The sequence below is a fragment of the Heteronotia binoei genome, chromosome 4, assembly GCF_032191835.1.
Source record: "Heteronotia binoei isolate CCM8104 ecotype False Entrance Well chromosome 4, APGP_CSIRO_Hbin_v1, whole genome shotgun sequence".
Taxonomy (NCBI): domain Eukaryota; kingdom Metazoa; phylum Chordata; class Lepidosauria; order Squamata; family Gekkonidae; genus Heteronotia; species Heteronotia binoei.
Window position 1 is genome coordinate 130,236,970 of NC_083226.1, and position 12,204 is coordinate 130,249,173.

At 45.6% G+C, this 12,204-nt stretch overlaps 1 protein-coding gene across 1 annotated transcript in view; it reads right to left on the reverse strand.

The window, feature by feature from the left end:
• Nucleotides 1-12,204, reverse strand: part of XRCC4 (X-ray repair cross complementing 4) — a 198,009-nt gene that overhangs the window by 97,142 nt on the left and 88,663 nt on the right. Inside the window, exon 6 of the mRNA XM_060235737.1 lies at nt 1,797-1,941. Within this exon, the coding sequence (XP_060091720.1) occupies nt 1,797-1,941 (145 nt within the window). The remainder of the gene's footprint in view (nt 1-1,796; nt 1,942-12,204) is intronic.

Consider the following 12,204-nt stretch of genomic DNA (forward strand, 5'->3'; position numbering starts at 1 on the left):
TCTTGTAAACCTCTATCATGTCACCCCGCAGTCGACGTTTCTCCAAGCTAAAGAGCCCCAAGCGTTTTAACCTTTCTTCATAGGTAAAGTGTTCCAACCCTTTAATCATTCTAGTTGCCCTTTTCTGGACTTTTTCCAATGCTATAATATCCTTTTTGAGGTGCGGTGACCAGAACTGCACACGGTATTCCAAATGAGACCACACCATCGATTTATACAGGGGCATTATGATACTGGCTGATTTGTTTTCAATTCCCTTCCTAATAATTCCCAGCATGGCGTTGGACTTTTATTGCAATCGCACACTGTCTTGACATGTTCAGTGAGTTATCTACCACGACCCCAAGATCTCTCTCTTGGTCAGTCTCTGCCAGTTCACAACCCATCAACTTGTATTTGTAGCTGAGTTCTTGGCCCCAATGTGCATAACTTTGGACTTGGCCACATTGAACCTCATCTGCCCACTCACCCAGCCTCAACAGATCCCTTTGGAGTTCCTCACAATCCTCTCTGGTTCTCACCACCCTGAACAATTTGGTGTCTGCAAACTTGGCCACTTCACTGCTCACTCCCAATTCCAAATCATTTATGAACAAGTTAAAGAGCATGGGACCCAGTACCGAGCCCTGCAGAACCCCACTGCTTACCGTCCTCCACTGCGAAGACTGGCCATTTATACTCTCTCTCTGCTTCCTATTAATTAGCCAATTTTTGATCCACAAGAGGACCTGTCCTTTTACTCCATGACTCTCGAGCTTACTAAGGAGCCTTTGATGAGGAACTTTATCAAAAGCTTTCTGGAAGTCAAGGTAAACAACATCTATTGGGTCTCCTTTGTCCACATGTTTGTTCACCCCCTCAAAGAAATGCAACAGGTTAGTGAGGCAAGATCTTCCCTTACAGAACCCATGCTGAGTCTTCCTCAATATTTTCTGCTACCCATTTGCTACTTCGTTTCTCCTTCACTTCCTCTCATTTTCCACCTCTGGGAGTAACTACCACAGGTGTCCTAATCCTTGCTAGTCCCATTGTGTGGATTTTTGCTCCATGTGGGAGGAATCTCTGGACTAATAAATATGGATGTGGTTCAGAACAAACTACCTCTAAGGCAATTACACAAGATGGGTGTACAAATATGCCCACTCTAGTGAGCACCCTGAAAAATGCAAAGGCAATGCAGTATGGAATATCTCTGCACTCTTCTTGTATCCAGGATCACACAGACCTCCTGGTCTTTGAGAATAAAAAAATCAGTGGTATCAGTATGAATACAAGATTTTTATTTAACGAAAATGACTATTTCTGTGCACAGAATCAGTGAGCTATAACAGTATAGTTCTACGCTGCACTTGGCCTAATTGCAGAATTGAAGTACTAAATCCACATTTGATTATCAAATCTTTACAAAGCCTGTTCTATGGGAAGGGCGGGCTAAAAATTGAATTAAATAAATAAATAAATAGATCAATAGAAGCTAAACACAATTCACACAACAAAGATGGTTTTAGAGATAATGCCCCACAGAGGGAAAAGAGCATTGGCCATTCCAAAATTAAGGAATAGAATTAGGGGGCTTAATAATAATATTTACTACTGTTAGTGTCAAAAGGATAAGCAGTAATTAGCTTTACTGACAGATCACTAGGATTTGATTGCCTACTAGGAAGAGCTCAGGTTTCATAAATATTTACAACGACACAAAGAAAATAAGCTGATAAAATTAAGCCCACACTAGTATAATATATGAAGAAAATGATACTTTGGGCTGCCGATGTAAATATTAAAATGGTTCTAACCTTTCCTTTGTTGAAATTTGGTCCTTATATGATGCAACCTTTGGTTCCACACACGCAGATTCTTGGGCTCGTTGTCTTCTCTTTCTGCTTGGTGCAACATCAGTAATGTCTGAACTATTTAGTAGTGAATCTCTTCTGGGTTTAGCTGGGAAAGGGGGGTAAAAATTAAAAACAATATATTATCTCTCTTGACAATACAGCTATATTGTAAGTCATTTGTTCTAGCTGAAGCTGAAATACGTTGGCCACCAAATGAGAAGGGAGCACTCCCAGAAGAAGATCCTGATGCTAGGAAAGACAAAAGGCAAAAGAAGAAGGGGATGGCAAAAGATGAGATGGCTGGACAGTGTTACTGATGTAACAAACACGAATTTGAGCAGACTTCAGAGGATGGTGGAAGACAGAAGGGCCCGGCGTGACTTTGTCCATGGAGTTGCAAAGAGTTGGACTAAACTGTGCAACTGAACAACAAAAATAAAAATTGCAACAGACAAAAAAATGAGCGCTACTGCTCCAGTATGCTTTTATGCTTACTTCCCAATTTCAGTAATCTCTTGGCAAACAGTCAGATTTTCCTATATATCTTAAACATGTCAAATGGAATTATTTACAATAAATTAATAAAACAAAGTTAGAGACCGGTGGCATCTCTAAGACGAACAGTTTTATTCAAGGCATTGGACTTATAGGTGCCACTGGACTTTTAACTCTGCTTTGTTACTTCAGACCAACATGGCTGCCCTCCTAAATAAATTAATATAATTGCATAATCCATTTCAAAGACAATCTTTGTGTTTGGTACTTGAACACCGGAAGATTTTAACCCAGAATGCTGGATCTTGAGCACATAAAAGAATACACTACATTGCAACTAGTGGCCCAAACCCACTCATTTATCCTGTTGGTTGGATCAACTTTTTATCAAAGCTATTCATTTTAGAATGCATGGGTTGTGGCTGGAAGAAATTAAAAATCTGCTAGAGAAGACAAAAGGAAATTCGTTTTCCAGATTTGCCTTTCTTCATCTCCAAACCAGCTGCACAGCACACAATGTCATTTTTATTCCTCCCCAGGTGCTCATCTTTAAAACAGGTTCGTTTTTTCCCATTACTTTTGCCTGAACAAGACTATTCAATTGGCCCAATATTTATTCTGCTACTAATGCCACGTTTAGGAAACATTAATTCAAGATTTTGAAGACAGCTTGTATATTTCCTTGCTAAATAGGGACTACTGACCTCAAGGGGACCTGCTCCCAAACAAGTGAATGAAGGACTATGGCCTTATTTTTTGGCTTCATTTTTATCCTACCCTTCTTCCACAGAGCTCAGGATGACATTAATTGTTCTCACACTCATTATTCTTTCACAACAACTATATGAGGTTAATCAAGCTGAGAGACTTTCCATTATAACTTAGTGAGTTTCATGACAGGAAAAAAAACATGAACCTGGGTCTTGCTTATTGAACTAAAATTCTCACAAAGCTCTCTTAATTATCCCCTACTTAGTCAGCATCATCGAAAGGTATCTCCTTCCTTAAGTCCAAAAAGTACTATATACTGAAAAAATATTTTGAGAATTATACATGAAAGAACAGTTTATAAGTTAAATATTTTTAAAGGAAACTGCCTTCATCCAGAGATTCTGGTATGCTCCACTTCATACACAGCTCTGTTGCATATGTGAGGATCCACATGATTCAATGACCTGATCCATGATAATAAAATAAATGGAGTAGCTGCTCCAGACCGTTGAGCAATATGTATGCAATGGAGCTTCTGCAATCCAAAAACATCACTGGAATTGATTAAATATATCCATTAACACTAAGTATCTGCATTGTTAAACACAGAGCAGAAATAATGCTAAATTAACCCAGCAGTAAAATATGTCACCACTTGCAAAGCAGAAAACTTTATAGGGTCTCTTAATCTTACAAAATAAACCCTTTGCTCCTTCATGCAACCCTACACACCAGAGCACATACTACAGAGCATCCTCCCATTTCTCAGGAGCTGATGTTCAGGATGTACAAAGAGCTGTAGCAGAAAGGGGAAGTGAGAAACCTGGTTTGTGTGTTATTTGGATCCAAGCCTATATTTATAAGGGGGTATTTTTCTTAGCTATATGGTAATGTTTTGTAGAAGTTGCTAGGCAGCCAAACTACAATTCAACTCCCTGAATAATTTAATTAATCCAGCATAATAGAGATCTATGGGCAGACAACTGCTAACTCAATAGATGCATTACTTTTTATAGCTTAAAAGAAATATGCTATAATGCCTTTTTAAATGAACAATACAACTAACCAAGAAATGAAAGGCAGTCAAGGTTATGTTATGTTTAGTTAAAAAAACCAGAACAAATACTTGAGGTTGAGAATTTATTGCCTCTCAGTGCATATGTATGTTTCCACTAAATGTTTCCCTTTTGGTAAACTGCCACTGGAATAACTGGTATGTGCCCACACACACCATGGTGCTTGGAAGGGAAGAATGAAGAGAGCTTTTATGCATAGAACAAATATCTTAGAGTCCTCTTGAATGAATGGATGGATGGATGGATGGATGGATGGATGGATGGATGGATGGATGGATGAATGATTCACTCACCCTGGTGTTAGTTTTTGTGCTGTGACCAGTGTTCCCTCTAAGCTGAGTTAGCATGAGCTAGCTCACAGATTTTTAGCCTCCAGCTCACAGATTTTTGTCTTAGCTCAGAAAGGATAACCCCAGAGCATAATAATGTATGCATTGAAACATTGAAATACTGAAATATTCTGACGGAAGACTATAAGATAGCACACTGAGACTGATTGATGTATTGATATATTAGTTGATTAATTATGTAAATTATTATTGTATTTTAATTCTTGAATTTTATTGTTAGAATTTTTATGTTGTGAGCCGCCCTGAGCCCGCTTTGGTGGGATAGGGCGGGATATAAATCAAATCAAATTCATTGGAGTTTAACTAATCAATTCAGAGGGAACATTGGGAGGGGCTTGTTAATTAATTGACTGGAGAGAAGAGATAGTGAATCTGATAAGCGGGAGACAAGAGAGTGGGTGGTGGAGGAGTGAACCAATTGCAGGCTGGGAGAAGCTAGCGAGAGTGAAGCTGTTTGATATTGGCAGGACCACTCCGGGCACAGGTGCAGATGCCTGGCCTAGGGATTCCAGTGCTCTTGGGGAGGGGAAGGTATGACGGTGGGAATGGACAGAAATACAAGGGAAGGGGACGGAGACATTATGGCGCTCGACCCCCTTCCAGTCTACTTCCCATCCCAACGGTGACAGGTAGTGGGGCCAAGAGGAAGAGCCCGTCTCCGTCATTGGTGTTATGCAACGCCAGGTCTGTAAATAATAAGACCATGACCCTTAGGGAGTTCCTGCTTCGGCAGGACATGGACCTGGCTTGCGTGACCAAGACCTGGGTACGAGATGGGGAGACAGTGGCTCTCACCCAGATGACCCCTCCAGGGTACTCGGTCTTCCACCAATCACGGAATAATGGGCGGGGGGGAGGGGTGGCATTCTTCATACGGGAGGGTTACTCCTTCCGGGCTCTCCCGGACCCGAAGATCGCTGGTATTGAATGTGCTGGTCTGGCGTGGGATGTCGGAGAGGGGTTGGCGATCTGGCTGGTGTACCGTCCGCCTAACGCACCGGCCAGCGCCTTACCATCCCTGATGGAGCGGTGGCAGGCTGGGCGTTGGAGTACCCAGGGCTTATGGTCCTGGGGGATTTCAACGTCCATGCCGATGACACGGCCTCCACTCAGGCGATGGACCTGGTGTCTTCCATGGCGACACTAGGACTCTCTCAATTTGTTACGACGCCCACGCACCAGGCCGGACACATGTTAGACCTGATCTTTGCGTCCGGGATTTTGGTGAACGATATCGTGACTGAAGCGGTACCATGGTCGGATCACCTAGCCCTCAAGGCCCGTATGGAGATGCCATCCCAACCCTGTATGGGCGGAGAGCCTATTTTGGCTCGCCCCAGGAGCCTGATGGACCCAGAACGGTTCCAAATGGCACTGGGGGATCCCTGGCCCCCTGGCGATTCCCTCGATGACCTGGTGGAGGCCTGGCAAGGCCGACTATCCAGGGCTATCGACGAGATCGCACCTCGACGTCCTCTGCGCCCTCGCAGGAGACTGGCTCCATGGTATACTTTGGAGCTACGTCAACTGAAACAAGGGCTCAGACGACTAGAGAGGCAGTGGCGGCATACTCGGGACGAATCAACGAGAACATCTTATAGAACGTTTATGAAGTCTTATGAGATGGCAGTCAAGGCCGCAAAGAAAGATTACTTTGCGGCCAAGATTGCATCTGCAAATTCGCGCCCAGCACAATTATTTAGTATAATTAGAGACCTTACCACATTGCCTCAAGGCAAACCAAATGTTAGAGAATTAGAGATAGGCTGTGAGGCTTTTGCGAAATATTTTGCAGATAAAATCACGTTGCTTCGCCAAGACTTGCCTGCCACATTTGAAACAGTACAGGAACTTGAGGCTCCGTGCCTGTCTTCAGGTCTAGTGCTGGATCGGTTCGACCCACTCAGCCTGGACGAAGTCGACGGAATTTTCTCTGTTGCACGACCAACAACATGTGATCTGGACCCTTGCCCCTCTTGGCTGATTAAATCTTGCCAGAGGGAGCTTAGATGTCCTTTACGGGACATAATAAATAGTTCCCTCTCAGAGGGGCGTTTTCCATCACCTCTGAAAGAGGCTTTGGTCCGCCCCCTCCTGAAAAAATGTACAGCAGACCCGGCTGAATTGGCAAACTACCGGCCGGTCTCCAATTTACCGTTCCTAGGTAAAATCATTGAGAGGGCAGTGGGGTTGCAACTGCAGAGGTTTCTGGATGACGCTTCTATCTTAGACCCTTGCCAGTCCGGCTTTCGTCCGGGCCATGGGACGGAGACAGTGCTGGTCGCCTTAGCAGATGACCTCCAACGGCAGCTGGATTGAGGCGGCGTGGCGGTGCTGATGTTGCTGGACCTGTCGGCTGCGTTTGACACGGTCGACCATCAGTTACTGACCCGTCGACTCGCCAACATAGGGGTTAGGGGGTTGGCCTTACAATGGCTCTCCTCCTTCCTCAAAGGACGGGGACAAAGGGTGGCAATTGGGGGTGAGCTCTCCCGGAGGGGCACACTAGATTGTGGGGTGCCTCAGGGAGCGGTTCTCTCCCTGAAGCTATTTAACGTCTATATGTGCCCCTTTGCCCAGATTGTCCGCAGGTTTGGGCTGGGTTGTCATCAGTATGCAGATGACACCCAGCTCTATCTGCTAATGGATGGCCGGCCTGACTGTGTCCCAGGGAACCTGGACCGGGCATTGCAGGTCGTGGCAACCTGGCTCAGGCTGAGTGGGCTGAAGCTGAATCCGACGAAGACAGAGGTCCTTTGCGTGGGTCGCGGTGCTCTGGGGGGGAAAATACCCCTCCCGGTTTTTGATGGCGCGCCGTTGAAAGCGGCGTGCCAGGTCAAGAGCCTGGGAGTTTTACTGGAGCCTTCACTATCGATGGAGGCCCAGGTAGCTGCCACTGCCAAGTCGGCATTTTTTCATCTGAAGCGGGCAAGGCAGTTGGCTCCTTTCCTAGAGCGCCGGGACCTAGCAACAGTGATCCATGCGACGGTCACCTCAAGATTGGACTACGGTAATGCCCTCTACATGGGGCTGCCTTTGTGTCGAACCCGGAAGCTGCAGCTAGTGCAGAACGCAGCGGCCAGGCTGTTATTAGGACTCCCGAAATGGAAGCATATACAGCCAAGGCTGCGCGAACTGCACTGGCTGCCAGTTACATACCAGGTTCGCTACAAAGTGCTGGTTATTACCTTTAAAGCCCTATATGGCCGAGGACCTGCCTACCTGAAGGACCGTCTCTCCCCATACGAGCCCCCAAAGAGCACTGAGGTCAGCAGGGAAGAACAAGCTGACTGTCCCTGGGCCAAGGGAGGCAAAATTACAGACCACACGGGCTTTCTCCGTGGCAGCCCCTAGCCTGTGGAATCAACTCCCGGAGGAGGTGCGGGCCCTGCGGAACTTAGATCAGTTCCGCAGGGCCTGCAAGACCATCCTCTTTAGCAGGGGCGTAGCTAGCGCTTTGGGGGCCCGGGGCCCAAGATTTATGTGGGGCCCCCTATGTGTGTGCACGCCGCCAGAAACAGGATATGATGTCACTTCTGGTGATGTCACTTCCGCAGGATGGCCACCACTTGCGAGGGCTCATAGAATTTGACCTCCTGGTCCAATCTTTTTGAAACTTGGAGCCTGTTTTGGGGAGAGGTATCAGATGCTATGCCGCTGCAAATTTGGTAACTCTACCTCAAAAAACAGAGCCCCCACCCCAGAGCCCCACAGATCAATTCTCCATTACACCCTATGGGAATCGGTCTCCATAGGGAATAATGGAGGGCCCAGCAGACATTTAACCCCCCCCAGGCTTTCTGGTGACCCTGAAGTGGTGGGAGAGCCTCCAAACCAGGGGATCCTCTACTTCCACCCGGGAGGGGAGTTCTAAATCCGGGAGCCCTCCAGGCCCCGCCTTGAGGTTGGCAGGCCTCTCGATCACAGCAGCTCCCTGGTCCTCCCAGCTCTCCAGAGCCCTTCCCAGGCGCCAGGCAGCCCAGCAGCCCGACGTGGTGACACCTGCGCACAAAGCAGTTCCTCCGGCGCCGCGGCGGCGAGGTGCAGTCCGGCCAGGCGCGGCGTGTGTGTCTGTCACGCGATCAGGTGTGCCAGGCAGGCGTGCACGTGCCCGCGCGAGCCAGCAGCACGGAGAAGACGACTCCGACGACGACTCCGACGGCCGGCCGCCGCGGGCTCGCCCAGCGCGGGGACTACAAGTCCCATGGTGCCCCACCGCCGCAGCCCCGCCGCCAGCTGCCGGGCGGGGGATCCCCCCTGTCCTGCCCTCGGTGTGCTCCGGGAGCAGGGCGCGCCGCCTCCGCCTCGTCCCCCGCGCCGCCAGCTGCGGCGGCTCAGCAGGCCTGCGGCGCCCATGCTGCCCCTGGCCACGGCGCCCCGACGACGGCCTCCCCGCCGCCTGCCTCCCTCCTCCGCGGCGCCGGGACCGGGAGGATGCTGGCCGCCTCCCCCGCCGCCAAGACCAGCAGCAGCAGCAGCGCCGAGAGCTGCTTCCCGCTGCACGCCCTCGTCTGGCACGACTAGCCCGCCCTGCTGGAGCAGGCGCTCGCCTCCGCGCAGGTGGGCTTCGGCACTGGGGGAAGGAGAGGGGGCCCCCCTTGGCAATGCAAGGGCCCCCCAGGCCCCCCAGACCTGGGGCGACCCGCCCCCCCTCCCTACGCCGCTGCTCTTTAGGCAGGCTTTCTCAGAATACTGACAGAGGATGACTGAACGGAGGATCCAACAAAGTGATTCTTCAATGATTCTTGCCACTATTTAAATATGTAACAGCGCCCGGAACACCTCTGCTGTTGTTAAACTATAGATTATATATGTTATAGACTATATATGCTGGATTAGTGTTGTTTTAAAAAAATTTTATGCTGTTTTATAATTTTAATGTGTTTAATGTGTTTTAATTATTGTATTTATATTATGTCTTATTGAATGTTGTTAGCCGCCCTGAGCCTGCCCAGGCGGGAAGGGCGGGATACAAATAAAAATTAATAATAATAAAAAAAATGAAATGAAAATGAAAAAAAAATGCAGCAGCTCACAACTTTAATGCCAGTAGCTCACAAAGTAGAAATTTTGCTCACAAGACTCTGAAGCTTAGAGGGAACATTGGCTGTGACTACATGGGATAATCTGTTCTGGCAGCCTGGCTAAATTAATGCTGCAGTAGCCACATGTAGGTTGTACTTCTGCAGAGTCCTGCATCTCCACGCTTGCCACATTTCATGTAATTTCATTTCTGTTTCTCACTGTCCTGGCATTAAAGATGTTAAAAACAAAGCCAAATCTCCCAAGAATTCCAGTGAAAAGGGTTTCTTTTCTTTTTAAAGTATGAACTAAATACACATATGTGAGTATGCATTCATTTAAAAAGATAGTTAAAGGTTGTGAAATATCGAGATCTGGTTGCTGCTAGAAGAAATCAGTAGAAGTGAACAAAGAATCTAAGCTCATGGATATATAGGTACATGTATCAATTCTTGTTAAACAGGAAATAGAAGGTGACAAAAGGCTTTAATAATGTAACAAAACCATGCATGGAACTGCAGGAATGTTTGTAACTTTTAATAATAATACCTGACACTCACATATCATCTCAACAATTCTTGCAACACTCATATATAATAGAGTCATATTCTTCCCACACTGCAGATGGGTAGAAATGAATCTTAGAAGCCTAAGGGAAAGTAATGAGCTCATTAAGATGATTTTTTACACAAAAAGAATCAGCAATGGAGAGTGAACACTGAAATTTTTAGAATGCTGCAGTTTTGGATAAACCCTTCAGCCTAGTTTTGTGCTCTGGAGCTATAGTAAAGTCCTGATAACCTTGCTATGCCACAATTCATCCGGTCAACAACTATATACATTTGAAGGCAGAACACATGGCCAGAAACCCACAAATGATAAACAGAATCCTAATGGGACAATTCTGCCATCTTCCTCAGGAAAGGCCCAAAGGATGTCACTCCCAAATATACAATTATATAAAGAAGGGGTGTCATACATGTGGTGCAGGGGCCAGATGAGGCCCCCAAAGGGCTACTATCAGGCCCCCGAGCAACTGGCTGTCATCTGCTTCCTTCTCCCTATATCTTGCTTCCTTCTGCATAACAACTTGCTTTGCAAGGCTTGCACAGCAGAGCTACTGAGACAAGCCTCTCTTCTTTCTATTGGCTGAGACTCCTTCCCCTCCTGGCCCCCTGGGGAAGGAAGGAAAGAGCCACAGCTTCCTTTGCCCAGTTCCCTGGCTCCCATGGGAGAAATACAAAGAAAGCACCTTTAAGACCGAGTGCTATCATTATAAGCATGTTTTAAGTTTTTTACAATATATATTTAATTGTGTTTGTGTTCTTTATAAAGTTTGTATCTCTGCTACCTAATTTTAAATAGGTACACACATGGCACAGTTCAACATGGCTCAACCCAACCCGACATGGTCCGGCCCAACAAGGTCTCGTTTATGTCAGATCCGGCCCTCATTTGAAGGCCTCTTATCTGGGAGAACCAGGTTTGATTCCCCACTCCTCCACTTGCACCTGCTAGCATGGCCTTGGGTCAGCCATAGCTCTGGCAGAGGTTGTCCGTGAAAGGGCAGCTGCTGTCAGAGCCCTCTCCAGCCCCACCCAACTCACAGGGTGTCTGTTGTGGGGGAGGAAGGAAAAGGAGATTGTGAGCCACTCTGAGACTCTTCGGAGTGGAGGGTGGGATATAAATCCAATATCATCATCATCTTCTTCTTCATACTTGATATAAAAATTAAGAATTCTTGTGATACAAATGACAGTTTTTAGGCATTGTTTTTAGAAATCAACATAATACAAAGACAACATAAACAGTTTACAACATTAATAGAGTATATAATAATAGAGTGCTTTGAATATCATATGAGAGTGCCAAGTATTATTATTAAAAGTTACAAACCTTTCTGTGGTTCCATACGTGGTCTTGCTACATTATTAAAGTCTTTTGCTTAACTCTTTGGAGATCTTATTCATAAAAGTGTTGTGATGAGGGAAAAACCCTGAATTTTACCAGATATTAATTTAAATAGTGATATAAACTGTCATCTTATTAAAATGAAACATTTAAGATGAAATTGAAAGCTTATCAGAACTGTAGCCTTATCATAATGATTTGTTATGAGAGCTTATAATTTTTTTAAACTATGAATGAAGTAAGGACCTGTTTCACAATATAACAATGAAATCCTTATAATATGCTTTAAAAGTGCTGCGACATTGATCACAGGTAAAAGCTCCATTACAAAGCTGGTGAAAGCTGAGGAATTATAATTTTGTTATCTGAAACTCCTTGACCATAAGGTGATTTTTTGAATTATTTTCTTTAGAATGCATAGCGGCACTAACAGTAGTTAACTATATCATCAGGCTAAATATTTCTTGCTTTGTTTTCTGACAAACCAAATGTTGAATGACAAAGTGTTCATTTTTTTTGCTTAATGTATCCTGGCAATATTTTCCCAGAAGTCTGAATTTATTGCCTACAGTAACAGTTTTTCAGTATATTATTGACATAAATTTTCAATGCCAGTTTATTTCAGTTTTTAGGTCATTTTAGTACCATGTACTTCAGCAATGTAAATAGGGCTGCCATTTGCTTGCCTTTGGCATACAACCTCCCACTAAGGTTCTGTCCTTTCTGACACTGAGTCAGTAAACAGTGGGAGAAAATGGTGGTGACACTATGACTTTTATCTTCTAGTCCAGCAGTTTCCAATCT